Raw genomic sequence first — 16,188 nt, 5'->3', positions numbered from 1 at the left:
ACCTGGAAGACTCCACCCATGACAGGTGTTAGCTGCCTTAGCATTAGTGGCTGGTCTCTGTACTTTTCTTGATTAGATCTGAATTTGGCATTTCCCCTGAAATGCATGGATCTTTGGCCCTTCTGTTGTTTACCTTTTTCATGCTCCTGCATCACATGACTGCATCTTGAGGATCCGTTCATTGCCTCTGGAGAAGAGGGCTCTAGTCTACAAAAGCTTGGAGTTGGAATAAACTGTTAGTCAGCAGCAGCAGCAGGGTTTTTATATACTGACTTTCTCTACCACTTAAGGAAGAATCAAACCGGCTTACAATCGCCTTCCCCTCCCCACAACAGACACCCTATGAGGTAGGTGGGGCTGAGAGAGCTCTAAGACAGCTGTGACTAGCCGAAGGTCACCCAGCTGGCTTCATGTGGAGGAGTGGGGAATCAAACCCGGTTCTCCAGATCAGAGTCCACTGCTCCAAACCACTGCTGTTAACCACTTAACTGGGTTGGTTTCCCCACTCCTCCACATGAAACCAGCTGGGTGACCTTGGGCAAAGTCACATTCTCTCAGCCCCACCTACCTCACAGGGTGTCTGTTGTGGGGAGGGGAAGGGAAGGTGATTGTAAGCCGGTTTGATTCTCCCTTAAGTGAAAGAGAAAGTCGGCATATAAAAACCAACTCTTCTTCTATTTGGTTCTTGAAAATCTTTTTTGTGTCCTCCCTCTTAGTGAAGCTTTTTGTTTTTTCCCCTCTAGGGACCCGCAGACTCTCTTACCATGCCCCTGTGCCACTGTGCAGTGAAGCACAGCGAGTCAGACATGGAGGGGTGCCGTTCTCCACCAGACAGAGGACTGAAGGTGAATCTTTACCGGAAGGGTTGGGAGGAAGAGGAAAAGTATCGGATGTACATTAATGGGAAGATGTCCGCGGAAGAGATCTGCATCAATATCGCGCAGAAGATCGGTAAGTTGTCTGTGGGGCTCTGACTCTTCCGCCGGTCTCTTGGTGGGAGACACGCCGCTCTCAATAGCCTAACAAAAACTTCTTTCTTTCTTTTCTTGTTCTCTTGCTTTCTTTCGTTGTTTATAGTCCACCTTTCACACTGACGCTCAAGGCGAGTCAGTACAATCAACAAAACGGGACATTCATTAACTAGTGCATTGGGGTTTGAGAAGTCCGGAACCACCAGAAAGGAGTGAAGCATTGCACAAGTATTAGCCTGACACAGCTGGCTTGATGTGTAGGAGTAGGGAGGGCCAATAAAAGGAATTATCAGGGACCTGTCTGAAAAGCTTGTGCTCTGTGATTTGTTGTGGTTAAAACAGAGGCTGGGCTCTGTTCCTCCTTTCACAAGCACAGCAAATTTACTTAATCTCTTTTGGCCTTGGCTTGCCAGATCCTAATTATGTTTCATAGAATTGTAGATCGTAGAATCCTAGAGCTGGAAGGGGCCATAGAGGCCCTCTAGTCCAGCCCCCTGCTCTATGCAGGATCAGCCTAGAGCATCCCTGACAAGTGCTTGTTTAAAGACTGCCAGAGAGGGGGAATACACCACAATCCAACAGGGCTGTTCTGAGGAGGTAAAAGGGTTAATGAGCCCCGTGGCACAGAGTGGTAAGCTGCAGTACTGCAGTCCAAGCTCTGCCCAGTGGTTTCACTGCAGAGAATATAGTTGTGGCCTGGGTCCTGACTGATACTCTGCAGCTGGATCTTCCATACCACTGGGGGAAGCTGAGCATCTTGTCTTCCCGGTGCTGTTTTTGGACTCCTGACTCGAGACCTGGCTGGGCGTGAAGATGTTGTAGCGCCACGAGGGGACTGCTCCAGAGATGAAGGATCACAGCTCATTCACAGAGCACATGCTTTTCACACAGAAGGACCCTGATATTTCCTTTTATTGGCCCTCCTCCCTGCTTCAAGTGTTTGTTTAGATGTTTTTATTGAATTATTTTGTAATATTAATAAGAACATAAGAAAGGCCCTGCTGGATCAGAAAAAGGCCCATCAAGTCCAGCAGCCTGTTCACACAGTAGCCAACCAGATGCCTCCAGGAAGCCCACAAGGAAGACGACTGCAGCAGCGTTATCCTGTCTGCGTTCCACAGCACCTAATATAATAGGCATGCTCCTCTGATACTGGAGTGAAGAGGGATGCATCATGACTAGTATCTGTTTGGACTAGAAGTCATGGATAGCCCCATCCTCCATAAGAACATAAGGAAAGCCCTGCTGGATCAGACCAAGGCCCATCAAGTCCAGCAGTCTGTTCAGACAGTGGCCAACCAGGTGCCTCTGGGAAGCCCACAAGCAAGACGACTCCAGCAGCATTCTCCTGCGTGTGTCCCAAAGCATTTAATATAATAGGCATGCTCCTCTGATCCTGGAGAGAATAGGTGTGCATCATGATTTGTATCCATGGATAGTCTCATCCTCCATAAGTACGTAAGAAAGGCCATGCTGGTTCAGACCAAGGCCCATCAAGTCCAGCAGTCCATTCACACAGGGTCCAACCAGGTGCCTCTACAAAGTCCACACGCAAGACGACTGCAGCAGCATTATCCTGCCTGTGTTCCAAAGCCCCTAACATAATAAGCATGCTCCTCTGATGCTAGGGAGAGAAGAAGTATGCATCATAACGTATCCATTTGGACTAGTAGCCCTGGATAGCCCTCTCCTCCAGGAACATGTCCACTCCCCTCTTCAAGCCTTCCAATTTGGCAGCCATCCCCACATCCTGGGGCAGAGAGTCCTACAATTTAACTATGCGTTTAATGTCCTCTGATTTGCGGACCCTGATCTGGTGGAAAGTTGGTGTAAAAATGTTTTAAATCCATAGATTAAAAAAATTAAAATATGGGAAAGAATCCTGTCTCTGGGAAAGGAACAGTTAGGAAATGGCTGGCTGATGAAGAGCAGCTTTCTGGAAATTGTGCCCGGTATGATTCAAATGGGATAAGCATGAAAAATGTCTGTTTCTCAGCCTTCTTCTTGTTATCTACAGGGATCACCCCCATCTGCTACAGTCTGTTTGCCCTCTACAATCCCCAAGCCAAGCTGTGGTACCCTCCCAACCACGTTTTTGACCTCAGCAATGGAATGAAGTTGACCCTGCATTTCCGCATGAGGTGAGTGCCGCTTGGCCCTTCGGGTGTCTCCCTTCCTTCCTCTTTACACCAACACCAAGGGCGCTCAGAGAGGGCTTTGAAATCGGTGTAGCTGGAGTGCCCACCTCCCGTGATGGGCTTTGATGTCTGCCCTGAAGAGGGGCGATTGGGCCAGAGGGCCGTGCTTAATGCCAACAGAGGAGCTTGAATATGCTTATTTTCCCCTGCTCTCTGATTCCTGTGCGGAGAGAGCCAGCATGGTGGTGTGGTTAAGAGCGGTGGTTTGGAGCGGTGAACTCTGATCTGGAGAACCGGGTTTGATTCCCCACTTCTCCACATAAGCGGCGGAGGCTAATCTGGTGAACTGGATTTGTTTCCCCTCTCCTACACACGGAGCCAGCTGGGTGACCTTGGGCTAGTCACAGCTCTCTTAGAGCTCTCTCAGCCCCACCTTACCTCACAGGGTGTCTGTTGGGAGGGGAAGGGAAGGCGATTGTAAGCTGGTTTGAGTCTCCCTTAAGTGGTAGAGAAAGTCGGCATATAAAAACCAACTCTTCTTCTGGCTTCTTCTTCAGACTTCTTCTGATATAATAATATCAAAGCGCTCTTCCTCTTGCATTAAAAGGCCAACTGTTGCTTCCTGTCACACCCTTGTATACCCTTAAATCTATATTAAGTTGTCTGAATTATTAACGTGTTAAGCCTGGGCCTGCATTATGCTCGGTATGAAGTGGCCATCTGGCCCACAGACACTCAGCCTTCTCTGCTCAGGTTCTAGCAAATAATCTCAAAGGAAGCTTTTTCCTGGACCAAAATTTCTGTTTGCCTTTCGTTAGGATGAAAACTGCGTGGTTGGTGGGAGAACCGTTTTAGTCCCCCTGGGTTCTGCCTTCCTTACCTTGAGTCTTCATGTTAGTTTCCAGCCATGTTTTCCCAAGAGAATGCAGCCAAGCCTGTGGGAAGGTTATCTTCAGTCTGTAGCAAAAGCTGTTTGCGTTGAATTCCGTGCTGCACGTTCTGCCAAAAACGACAAGAGAAGGACTTTGATTTTTACTGTAGACCGAAGCAAGCTATTAATGCCTGCCTTTGTCTTCTAGGGCTCATAAATTAGAATCTTTATTTTGATTCTTATTTCTGGCTGGAACTTTGTTTTGTTCGGTATGTCAAACAACAAACCTAACCCGTTGGTTAAATTAACCTGCGTTTTCTGATCTGGCAAGATCCTTCCTTCTCTTAAAACTGTTTTTTTGGGAAGACCTTTGGGTTGGATCTGACCGACACTGATTTATAGTATATAGATCAGGGGAGATCTAGTCTCATTTGGAAGGAGCTCGGTGGTGCGGAGTGGTAAGCGACAGTACTGCATTCAAGGCTCTGCTCATGACCGGAGTTCGATCCCGACGGAAGTCATTTTCAGGTAGCCGGCTCGAGGTTGACTCAGCCTTCCATCCTTCTGAGGTCGGTAAAATGAGTACCCAGCTTGCTGGGGGTAAAGGGAAGATGATTGGGGAAGGCACTGGCAAACCACCCCATAAACACAGTCTTTCTAGTAAATGTCGGGAGGTGACGTCACCCCATAGGTCAGGAATGACCTGGTGCTTGCACAGGAGACTACCTTTACCTAGTCTCATTTGTAGTAACTGGACTCCCATTTAAAAAACCCGGACAGCAGTGACCTTTGGGTGCAAACGGGGATGGCTGGAGCACGCGGCAGACAACTGGAGCTGAATCTGATGGAATCTCTCCAGGATCAGAGGAGCATGCCTATGATATTCGGTGCCGTGGAACACAGGCAGGATAATGCTCCTGCAATCGTCTTGTTTGTGGGCTTCCCAGAGGCACCTGCTTTACCCCTGTGTGAACAGACTGTGGGACTTGATGGGCTTCAGTCTGATCCAGCAGGGCTCTTTTTATGTTCTTATGGAACAGAGCCTGATGGCAGCTTTGTGAAATGGCAATAAAGAAATCAAATCTCCCCCCCACACACACACACACCCTCAGCCGCATTTCATCAGCTGAATTACAGCCAGAAGAGTGTGTTTAGGTTACAGAACAGGATAACACATCCAAGGATTGACTCATTAGAGTCTGAGTCATTGTGCCTATTGGGGGACTGCCCTTGGGTCTCTGCTGGCACAATCTCCAAGGTGAGGGCATCTGAGCCAGAGGTGGTTGGAGCATCCAGAACGGCAGACTCTGATCTGGAGAACTGGGTTGGTTTTCCCACTCTTCCCCACGAAGCCAGCTGGGTGACCTTGGGCTAGTCACACTCTCTCAGCCCCACCTACCTCACAGGGTATCTGTTGTGTGGAGGAGAAGGGAAGGTGATTGTAAGCTGGTTTGATTCTCCCTTAAGTGGTAGAGAAAGTCAGCATATAAAAACCAACTCTTCTTCCTCCTCTTCCTCCTCCTCTTTCTTCTTCTTCATCTTCGACATGTTCATGGAGGAGAGGGGTATCCATGGCTACTTGTCAGAATGAATATTAGTTATGGTGCATACTTGTTCTGTGCAGTAACAGAGGAGCATGCCTATCATATTAGGTGCTGTGGAACGCAGGCAGGATAATGCTGCTGCAGCCGTCTTGTTTATGGGTTTCCTGGAGGCACCTGGTCGGCCACTGGGAACAGACTGCTGGACGTGATGGGCCTTGGTCTGATCCAGCAGGGCTTTTCTTCTTATGGAGGATGGGGCTATCCATGGCTACTAGTAAAAATGGATACTGGTCATGATGCATACCTATTCTCGCTAGTATCAGAGGAGCATTATTTTGGGTGCGGTGGAACACAGGCAGGATGGTGCTGCTGCAGTCGTCTTGCTTGTGGGCTTCCTAGAGGCCCCTGGTTGGCCGCTGTGTGAACAGACTGCTGGACTTGATGGGTCTCTGATCTGATCCAGCAGGGGCTTTCTTATGTTCTTATGAGAGTTCAGGCACAGCTGGTTGAGGTGTTTTCCTGTGACATTCCTTGGTTGAGCTGCTGACCCAGTTACGGCGCAGAGGCAGCACATCTGGATGATCTGCACCTATAGGCTGATAAGGAGAACTGTTGGGACTTGTGGATCTTTGGGCTCCATCCGTCACCTCTCGTTCCTGCATCTAGAACATCTGTTGGGGAGCGACGATTCTGCTGCGGATTTCAGACACGTGCTTGGGAGGGAACCACCGTTTGGCTTGTGGGGTCACAGCGTGCAAACAGACGGTTGCAGTTTGGATTTTGGAGTGTCTGTGACACGGTGACCATGCTCAGCTTGGTACCTTTGCTAATGAAGCAACGAGGGCTGCTGTCTTTGCAGCCAATCGGTGTTAGGGGGTTGTAGTCAGGCAGATGAGGTTGAGTGGGCTGAAGTTGCATCCAGACTGGATAAGTTAAGAGTGGCAATGGCTCAGTGGCAGAGCATCTGCTTGGCATGCATAAGGTCTCCAGTTCAATCCCTGGCATCTCCAGTTAAAGGGACTAGGCAGGTAGGTGATGTGGAAGACCTCTGCCTGAGACCCTGGAGAGCCACTGCCATTCTGAGCGGACAATACTGACTTTGATGGACCAAGGGTCTGGTTCAGTAGAAGGCAGCTTCATGTGTGTTCATGCATGAAGCACTGCTTTAGAGGAGGGGCCGTGGCTCAGTGGCAAAACATCTGCTTGGCATGCAGAAGGTCCCCGATTCAATCCCCGGCATCTCTATTTAAAGGGACTAGGCAGGTAGGTGATGCGAAAGACCTCTTGCCTGAGATCCTGGAGAGCCGCTGCTGGTCTGAGTGGCAATACTGACTATGATGGACCGAGGGTCTGATTCAGTATAAGGCAGCTTCATGTGTTCATGTGTACTTGCTGTTGATGGGCTTGCTGTAATGGTTGCAGAGTCTGGGCATAGCCCTGGGCCAGGTTCCCTTCCTGGAGGCCCATGTAACACCTGTGGCTGGTACAGGAAGTGCCTTCTGTCAGTCGCATCTGTCTTATAACAGGAGGAGGATTCTTGAAGAAGGATTTGGTCATCCGTTGTAACCTCTTGACTGCTGAAATTGGTCGTACTTGGGGCCCTTGAAAACAGTTTACCGGCTTTTGCTGGCAGCAGAATACTGCAGCCTGCTTTCGGGAGCATAATAGAGAATGCACATAAGAGTTAACACTGACTACTGGATAGCTGCCAGGCTGGACTGAAGGTGCTAATTTTAAAGCCCCCGAAAGCCTTAATTCCTACAGGACTGAAGCTTCTTATGTGTGTGTCTCCCCCCCACCCCGACAGTGGAAGGAATTTGCAGAACCAAACTTCGTAGTAACATAGAGCTGGAAGGGACCACAAGGGTCATCTAGTCCAACCTCCTGCACAATGCTGGTAAATCATAACTACCCCCCCCACTCAGTGACCCTGCTCTGTGCCCAGAGGAAGGCAAAACTCCAGGATCCCTGGCCAACCTGACCTGGAGGAACATTCCTTCCTGACCCCAAAGTGGCGATCGATCGGCATTACCCTGGGCGTGTAAGAAAGGGCCACGAGATCCGAGCGCAGGCTCATCCCTCCCTCTCATGATCTGCCTAAGGTCATAGAATCACCATTGCTGTCAGGTGGCCATCGATCCTCTGCTTAACAACCTCCAAAGGAGGAGAGCCCGCCACCTCCCGAGGAAGCCTGCTCCACCGAGGAACCCTTCTAACTGTCAGGAAGTTCGTCCTCGTTCACTCCCTTCTCCCTTTCTCTAGCAATTCCCCCAAAAGCTATTGCCGTGGATTGGGGGGGGGGAGTTTAGAATGGGATGCGGAGTGGGGGCTACTGCTTGAAGAAACATTTGCAGGAATCACCCCTCCCCTCTTAGAAAATGTCTTCTGTGATTTGAAGAAGCTCTCGTTGCAAAGGACGGTTTTTGCCGATTCTCCTCTTCTCCCCGCCACCTCTTCAGCTGCACCTCATTCTATTCTGAAGCATCCCTCGGCCTTCTGGGACAGCTTTTTGAAAGATTCAGGGGGAAGGGAGGGAATTCCATAAACTCCTTCTGTTTTCAACTCATAGGATTCAGCCTAGAGACCTTTTAAATGCAATAACAGCAAACCTCAATGCAGAAAGGAAGAAGAAGAAGAGTTGGTTTTTGTCTGCCGACTTTCGCTACCACTTAAGGGAGACTCAAACCAGCTTACAATCACCTTCCCCTCCCCACAACAGGCACCATGTGAGGTAGGTGGGGCTGAGAGAACTGTAACTAGCCCAAGGTCACCCAGCTGGCTTCATGTGGAGGAATGGGGAATCAAACCCAGTTCTCCAGATCAGACTCCACGCTCCAAACCACTGGTCTCAACCACTACACCACGCTGGGTCAGTAAACATGCTCCTGTCGATAATGGGAAATACTTCCAGCGTACCGAATGTGATTGATGTGAGAACTGCACCGTTTTCTCTCTGCCTCTTAGCAGACTTCTTTGTTCAGGTCCCGTGCTTCTGTATCTTGGTTAATGTGGTTTGGCTGCAAGTTTTAACTGAGCGTCGCAGACAGGCAAAAATAGAGTTCCGCTTGCTGTACCCAAAGCAAGTATGTGGTTTTTGAAGGGAGGGGACTTCCGGCTAGCCTCTTCTCACCTTCCCCTAATTTTCATAGCACCCTTCGTTGGAACTGTTGTATCTTTTCTATCTTGCTGGGGACGCAGGCCAGTCTACAAAGTACACATGTAGCTGCCTTATACTGAATCAGAATCTTGGTCCACCAAGTATTGTCTACTCAGGCTGGCAGCACTCTCCAGGTCTCAGGCAGAGGTCTTTCCCATCACCTGCTGCCTCATCCTATTAAGTAGAGATGCCAGGGATTGAACCTGGGACCTTCTGCATACCAAGCAGAGGCTCTACCATTGAGCCCTGGCCTCCTTCCCAAACATGAAGCTGTCTTATATTGAATCAGACCATTGGTCCATCAAGGTCAGTATTGTCTACTCAGACTGGCAGCAGCTTTCCAGGGTCTCAGGTAAAGGTCTTGCACATTGCCTATTACCTAATCCTTTTAACTGGAGATACTGGGGATTGAATCCTGGGACCTTCTGCATGCAGGCGCTCTACCATGCTACTGAGCCACAGTCCCTACATTTAAATAAGAGCCCAGCTGGCTGCAACTTAAAGCAAAAGATGAGCCACGAGGACATCTTGGACTGTTGCTGGTTCTGCCGACACGGCCCACACAGGGCCACCGTCAGCAAGCCACAGGCCTTACGGTGCCTGCATGGGAGGACCACATGTCCACCCCAGGCCTTATTTAGCTGGCTTGGGTGTTTGCAGTTCATTTCTCAGACTGGTGGATCAGTAGTTGTCTGGGTGCTCAATATCCTTTAAGCGGCAGAGAGACGAAGAAGAAGAAGACTTGGTTTTTATATGATGACTTTCTCTACCACTTAAGGAAGACTCAAACCGGCTTACAATCTCCTTCCCTTTCCCTCCCTTGGGCTAGTCACAGCTCTCTTAGAGCTCTCTCAGCCTTACCTACCTCTTCTTCTCCTTAACATAGTTTGTGGGATTTGCCGTAGATGTGTATTCAGCCAGTTTGCTTTCCCATTCTGCTATGCTGGGGCATTCTTCAGTTTTCCATTTCGTTTCTATTGTAACTATGGCTGCCATGATCATGATTAGATATCGCCAGTCTTTTAAGTGCTCTCCGTAGTATGATCAATCTAAGGACAGGGTCACTTGACTCCGTGTGGAGCATCTGAATGCCACTGGGTTGATCAAGCTCTCAAGTCTTGTTTCATTTCTATCCGGCCTTTCCTCCCCAGTGAGGACCCAAAGCGGCTTACATCATTCTACTGTCCTCCATTTAATCTTCACAACAACCCTATGAGGTAGGTTAGGTTGAGAGTGTGTGACTGGCCCAAGGTCACCCAGTGAGCTTCCATGGCAGAGTGGCGATTTGAATCTGGGTCTCCCAGATCCTAGTCCAACACTTTAATTGCTACACCACACTGGCTCTCAAAAAAAATTATTTCCGTTCCTTTTTCTTTAGTTTCATTCTCAGTGTGACACTGTTCAAGGCCGAATTGGCTACATGAGCAGTATCATTAAAGTAAAAGTTAAAAAATTATTTCACTCATTGCAAAAGACAAAATATTTCAAAGGAAGGTTCCCCCCGCCCCCGTACTCCCCAGAATTTCTAACTTTTCTGTTGGAAACATTGGATAAAAGTCTTTTGGAATACAAAGCTTTTCTCCCTCTCTCATAATACTAGAATGCATGGGGTTACCTGCTGAAGCTGGAGGGTGAGAGATTCAAAACTGATAAAAGGAAGCATTTCTTCACACAACACATAGTTAAATGGTGGAACTCCCTGCCCCAGGAAGTGGTGATGGCTGCCAACTGGGAAGGCTTTAAGAGGGGAGTAGACATGTTCATGGAGGAGAGGGGTATCCATGGCTGCTAGTAAAAATGGATACTAGTCATGATGCATATCTATTCTCTCCAGGAACAGAGGAGCATGCCTATTATCTTAGGTGCTGTGGAACACAGGCAGGATAATGCTGCTGCAGTCGTCTTGTTTGTGGGATTCCTAGAGGCCCCTGGCTGGCCACCATGTGAACAAACTGCTGGACTTGATGGGCCTTGGTCTGATCCAGCAGGGCCTTCCTTATCTTCTTATAAAAGATGGGGCTATCCATGGCTACTAATCAAAATGGATACTAGTCATGATGCATACCTGTTCTCTGCAGGATCAGAGGAGCATGCCTATTATCTTAGGTGCTGTGGAACACAGGCAGGATAATGCTGCTGCAGTCGTCTTGTTTGTGGGCTTCCCAGGAGCATGTGGTTGGCCACTGTGTGTGAACAGACTGCTGGACTTGATGGCCCTTGGCCTTCCAAGTTGGCAGCTATCCCCACATCCTGGAGCAGGGAGTTCCACAATTTAACTATGCTACAAGTAGTAATCCTTCTAGGAAAACAGGAGCATGGCAAGTGTGTCTGTATTTGCCTGTGAAACATTGGAGGGCGTTTCATTTTAAAACGTCCCAAAGGAATGACCATCGGTAACACAGAGATGTTTTATCCCTGCGTCAGTATGTTTTGAGGAAGGGGTTGCTAATCCTGGCTTTGAAGCTTGGCAGGTGGCTTCCCCGATTTGTCCCAGCCTGCCTAAAGGGGCAGAGCTCTCCGTGATACTGCTTGGAGATCACCCATGAAGGCAGGTTGCCCGGGCAGGCCGCTGTTGTAGCTTTGGGGCTCTAGCTGGGTGATTCATTGGCTTTCAACACCTGCTTGTCTTGGAAGCGGCCAGCCAAAAAATCAATCCAGAGAGCCTGCTGCCAAGTCCATTCCACAATAATAGCTACGGACGTGAAATGCCGGGATAGCTTTCTTCAAGGGCTGGTGCCCTATTGCCTATATTCCCAGGAGGCATGTGCTTTCCCTGCAGGAGAGACCCAAAGCATTCCATAAACTTGCTTCATCTGGTGAGATAGCTTCGGCTTCACTCCATTGTATAACTACAACTTCATTTACTTGTTTTTCTGGGATTTTGTTAGAACACTTAGAATCATAGAGTTGGAAGGGACCACTATGGAAATCTAGTCCAACCCCCTGCACAATGCAGGAAATTCACAACTACCTTCCCCACCCCCAGTGATCCTTACTCCATGCCCAGAAGATGGCCAAGATGCCCTCCCTCTCATGATGTGCCTAAGGTCATAGAATCAGCATTGCTGACAGATGGCCATCTATCCTCTGCTTAAAAACCTCCAGGGAAGGAGCTCTTACCACCTCCTGAGGAAGCCTGTTCCACTGAGGAACCGCTCTAAAGGTTAGAAAGTTTTTCCTAATGTCTAGACGGAAACTCTTTTGATTTGATTCCAACCCACTGGTTGGACCTTCTGGGGCAACAGAAAACGACTCGGCACCATCCTCTATATGACAGCCCTTCAAGGACTCGAAGATGGTTATCATGTCCCCTTTCAGTCTTCTCTTCAGGCGAAACATACCCAGCTCCTTCCATCTTTCCTCATAGGACTTGGTCTCCAGACCCCTCACCATCTTTCTTGCCCTCCTCTTGACACATTCCAGCTTGTCTACATCCTTCTTAAATTGCGGTGCCCAAAACTGAACACAGTACTCCAGGTGAGGTCTAACCAGAGCAGAGTAAAGCAATAGCATCACTTTGCATGATCTGGACACTCTACTTCTCTGGTGCAGCCCAAGATCGCATTTGCCTTTTGAGCTACCTCATCACACTGCTGACTCATGTTCAGTGTTTGGTCTACTAAGACCCCAAGATCCTTTTCACACACTCTACTTGCGTACTGCCTTTCTTCTCCTTGTGGCAAACTCGAGGTGATGGCTTTGCTTATCTCCCTATCAGCATGGTGTAGTAGTTAAGAGTGGCGGGCTCTAATCTGGAGAACAAGGTTCGATTCCCCACTCCTCCACTTGAGCAGCAGACTCTAATCTGGTGAACCGGGTGGGTTTCCCCACTCCTCTACATGAAGCCAGCTGGGTGACCTTGGGCTAGTCACAGCTCTCTCAGCCCCACCTACCTCACAGGGTGTCTGCTGTGGGGAGGGGAAGGGAAGGTGATTGTAAGCCGGTTTGAGTCTCCCTTAAGTGGTAGAGAAAGTCAGCATATAAAAATCAACTCTTCTTCTTTTCCTCCTCCTCTCCCCCCCACACACATTCAACTACTGAGATTAGATATGTGTGGATGCTGGAAATGCGGAAGCTGAAGTGAGAAGCACACTTCGGATCTAGGCCTTGCTTTCTCAGAGGGAGGCGCCCCTTGCTCGAACAAAGCTGTACGATGCCCAGACGTCATGTTGGCCTGCTTTCTCTTTCACAGGTACTATTTCCGGAACTGGCACAGAATGAACGATCAGGAGCCCGCTGTCTGTCGCAGCGTCCCTCGCCTGAGCGACCCGGAAGACAGGTCGCAGAGCTCCCTGCTGGATAAATCGTCCTTTGAGTATCTCTTTGAGCAGGTAGGCAGCTTCATTGACATTGTCCTGTTCAGATTCAGACGGAGACAAAAAGCATCGAATGGCGCAAGGGAGTAACATTTAATAAATAAAGTACTCCTACACTTTCCGCATGAGCTTCTCCAGGGGGACCTTTCTCTGTTCAAGTGTCCCATGTAAACAGTAAAACAATTGTGAAGACTGGCACCATTCTTTCCTTTTTTGTCTCCGATTTGTTTTGGTGCGCCCCCCCCCCTCTCTTTTTGCCTGTTCAGATTTAGCCCGCTGTGTGCCTGACGGCTGCTTAGGTGGTTGACCATTGCCTACCTCTGCATTGCGACCGTGGACTTCCCTGGTGGTCTCCCATCCAAGTACTAACTGGAACCAAACCCTGCTTAGCTTCTGAGAGCTGAGGACATGGGGCTAGCATAGGCCATCCAGGTCAAGGCAAGAGACAAACAGAGCTGGTTGGCCATTGCCTGCCTCTGCATACCGACCCTGGGCTTCCCTGGTGGTCTCCCATCCAAGTATTAACTAGGGCCAACCCTGCTTAGTTTCCAAGATCAGGCTAGCCTGGGCCATCCAGGTCAAGGTAAGAAACATTCTTTATTGAATATCCCATTTTGTCGGCTGTACTGACTCACTCTGTGCAATTCTCCTTGAGTCCAAGTGAGAAAGGTGGACTATGTATGGCACGAGTAAATAAATACGTTATCACAAGTTGGATCCCCGGCATCTTTTTAAGTTCAGTATATATAGCTGCCAGGGACCACCATCTGGCCAGGACCCTGGAAAGGATGGGCTCTCCTTCCCTGGGGTTTTTTAAGAGGCTAGATGGCCATCTGTCGGCAGTGCTGATTCTATGACTGCCAGACTCAGGCATCTGTCCCTAGCATCCCAAAAAGCACACACGCCCAGGCAGGTGATCCTAAGCAATGCTGCTTTATTAGGAGCAAAAAGACAGATTAAAAGAAGCTGACTGCCTCACACGCAGGTGAGGCTGTTAATGACATTAGGTATGTGATGGACAGGTTAAAAGCATTCTAGGCAGAGAAAGCAAAACAGCCCAATAACTTCGAGATAAGGGTTCCCAGGGAGAGAAGCCATAACATCATACACTGAAATAATCAAAGGAACCAAAACTGTACACAGGATTTGCAAGGATGAGAAGAAGACCTTGAGAAGTAGCCAGACTCTTGGCCTTGACAGAAAGCCAGCTCCTGGCCTGCATCTGTTCAGAGCCTAGATTCTAGTAGGTAGCATGGACCTGACAATGACCTTGGGCAGATCATGAGAGGGAGGGCACCTTGGCCATCTTCTGGCCATGGAGTAGGGGGTCTCTGTGTGTGCGTGGGGGGAGGCAATTGTGAATTTCCTGCATTGCGCAGGGGGTTGGACCAGACGGCCCTGGTGGTCCTTCCGACTCTGATTCTATGACCCTTCTGTGTGAGTACGCGCGGCCTTCAAGGCTGTTCCTTTTTCTTTTCCTCCAGGGGAAATACGACTTTATCAACGATGTGGCCTCTCTGAAAGACCTTCACACCGAGCAGGAGATCCACCAGTTCAAGAATGAGAGCCTAGGGATGGCCGTCCTCAATCTCTGTCACATGGCCCTCAGGAGTGGCGCCTCCCTGGGAGATGTGGCCGAGAGGATCAGGTGATGACCGTCAGGGGTGGAAGCCCTGTTTATTATGTGCCAGCATGGTGTATTGGTTAAGAGCAGTGGTTTGGCGCAGTGGACTCTGATCTGGAGAACTGGGTTTGATTCCCCACTCCTCCACATGAGCGGCGGAGGCTAATCTGGTGAACCAGGTTGGTTTCCCCACTCCTACACACAAAGCCAGCTGGGTGACCTTGGGCTAGTCACAGCTCTCTCAGCCCCACCTACCTCACAGGGCATCTGTTGTGGGGAGGGGAGGGGAAGGTGATTGTAAGCCGGTTTGAGTCTCCCTTAAGTGGCAGAGAAAGTCGGCATATAAAAACCAACTCTTCTCCAGGAGTTTTCCAACCTGGAGCTGGCAACCCGAACCCCATGCTGGAAAGCCAGCATGGTGTAGTGGTTAAGAACAGTGGTTTGGAGTGGTGACCTTGGGCTAGTCACAGCTCTCTCAGTCCCACCTACCTCAGAGGGTGTCTGTGGTGGGGAGGGGAAGGGAAGGCGATAGTAAGCCGGTTTGATTCTTCCTTAAGTGGCAGAGAAAGTCAGCATATAAAAACCAGCTCTTCTCAGCCCTGAGATCTCGGATTTTTATTATGGCCCATAGGTTGTTCAGAAGCAGGGAAAAAACGCTTTCATAAAATAAATTACCTATGTAAAATCTCAGCCTACATCATTCATATCAAAAGGACTAACCATTTACCGGTAAGCGTTAGAATCCCAGTAGTTTATACACAGAAAGTTAACTTGGCCTATATTTTCATAACAGAGAATAGAAACTTCACCACAGATACAGTAGATCCTTGGTCAGCCCCTGCCAGCAAGATTTTGAGAGTCTTCTGCTCAGAGGACTTTTTAAAAATCAACTAACACAGGTTCCAATAAATCCAAGCATGCCTGTGCATAAAATCGTCCGTGGAGAAACCTTGTGAACCAATGTTTCAATCAGGTTAGCAGAGCAAGGAGAGAATCGACAATTAGATGGGACATTAGTGTATCTTCCTGTCCAGAGCGCAGATGGTAGCACGTTAAATCTAGCCAGTGTAAACATATGGCAGTGTCTTACTTACATACACATCTGCCCTATACTGAATCAGACTCTTGGTCCATCAAGGTCAGTGCTGTCTGCTCAGACTGGCAGTCGCTCTCTAGGGTTTCAGGTGGAGATCTTTCACATCACCTCCTGCCTGGTCCTTTTTAACTGGAGATGCCGGGGATAGAACCTGGGACCTTTTGCATGCCAAGCAGAGGCTCTGCCACTGAGCCATGGTCCTTCCCCTGAATGAAACTCTCACGTGTAGCTGCCTTATACTGAATCAGACCTTTGGTCTATCAAGGTCAGTATTGTCTTCTCAGGCTGGCAGGGGCTCTCCAGGATCTCAGGCAGAGGTCTTTCACATCACCTACTTGCCTAATCCTTTTAACTAGAGTTGCCAGGGATTGAACCTGGGACCTTCTGCGTGCCAAGCAGATGCTCTGCCACTGAGCCACGGCCCCTCCCCAACACGCGAAGCTGCCTTATGCTGTCACGCCGCTCCTGGGC

The 16,188-nt window shown here is 49.1% G+C and overlaps 1 protein-coding gene across 1 annotated transcript in view; it reads left to right on the top strand.

Moving 5' to 3' along the window:
• The first annotated feature begins 764 nt into the window (after positions 1–764).
• The window catches only part of TYK2 (tyrosine kinase 2), a 43,935-nt gene continuing 28,511 nt past the window's right edge, over positions 765–16,188 (top strand). The window contains exons 1-4 of the mRNA XM_056867227.1: positions 765–951; positions 2,989–3,112; positions 12,874–13,012; positions 14,482–14,645. Of these exons, the coding sequence (XP_056723205.1) occupies positions 765–951; positions 2,989–3,112; positions 12,874–13,012; positions 14,482–14,645 (614 nt within the window). The remainder of the gene's footprint in view (positions 952–2,988; positions 3,113–12,873; positions 13,013–14,481; positions 14,646–16,188) is intronic.

This window comes from Euleptes europaea, chromosome 1, assembly GCF_029931775.1.
Source record: "Euleptes europaea isolate rEulEur1 chromosome 1, rEulEur1.hap1, whole genome shotgun sequence".
NCBI classification, from domain to species: Eukaryota; Metazoa; Chordata; class Lepidosauria; order Squamata; family Sphaerodactylidae; genus Euleptes; species Euleptes europaea.
Note: the sequence above shows the minus strand (reverse complement) of the source record. Positions and strands in the feature narration are given on the sequence as shown.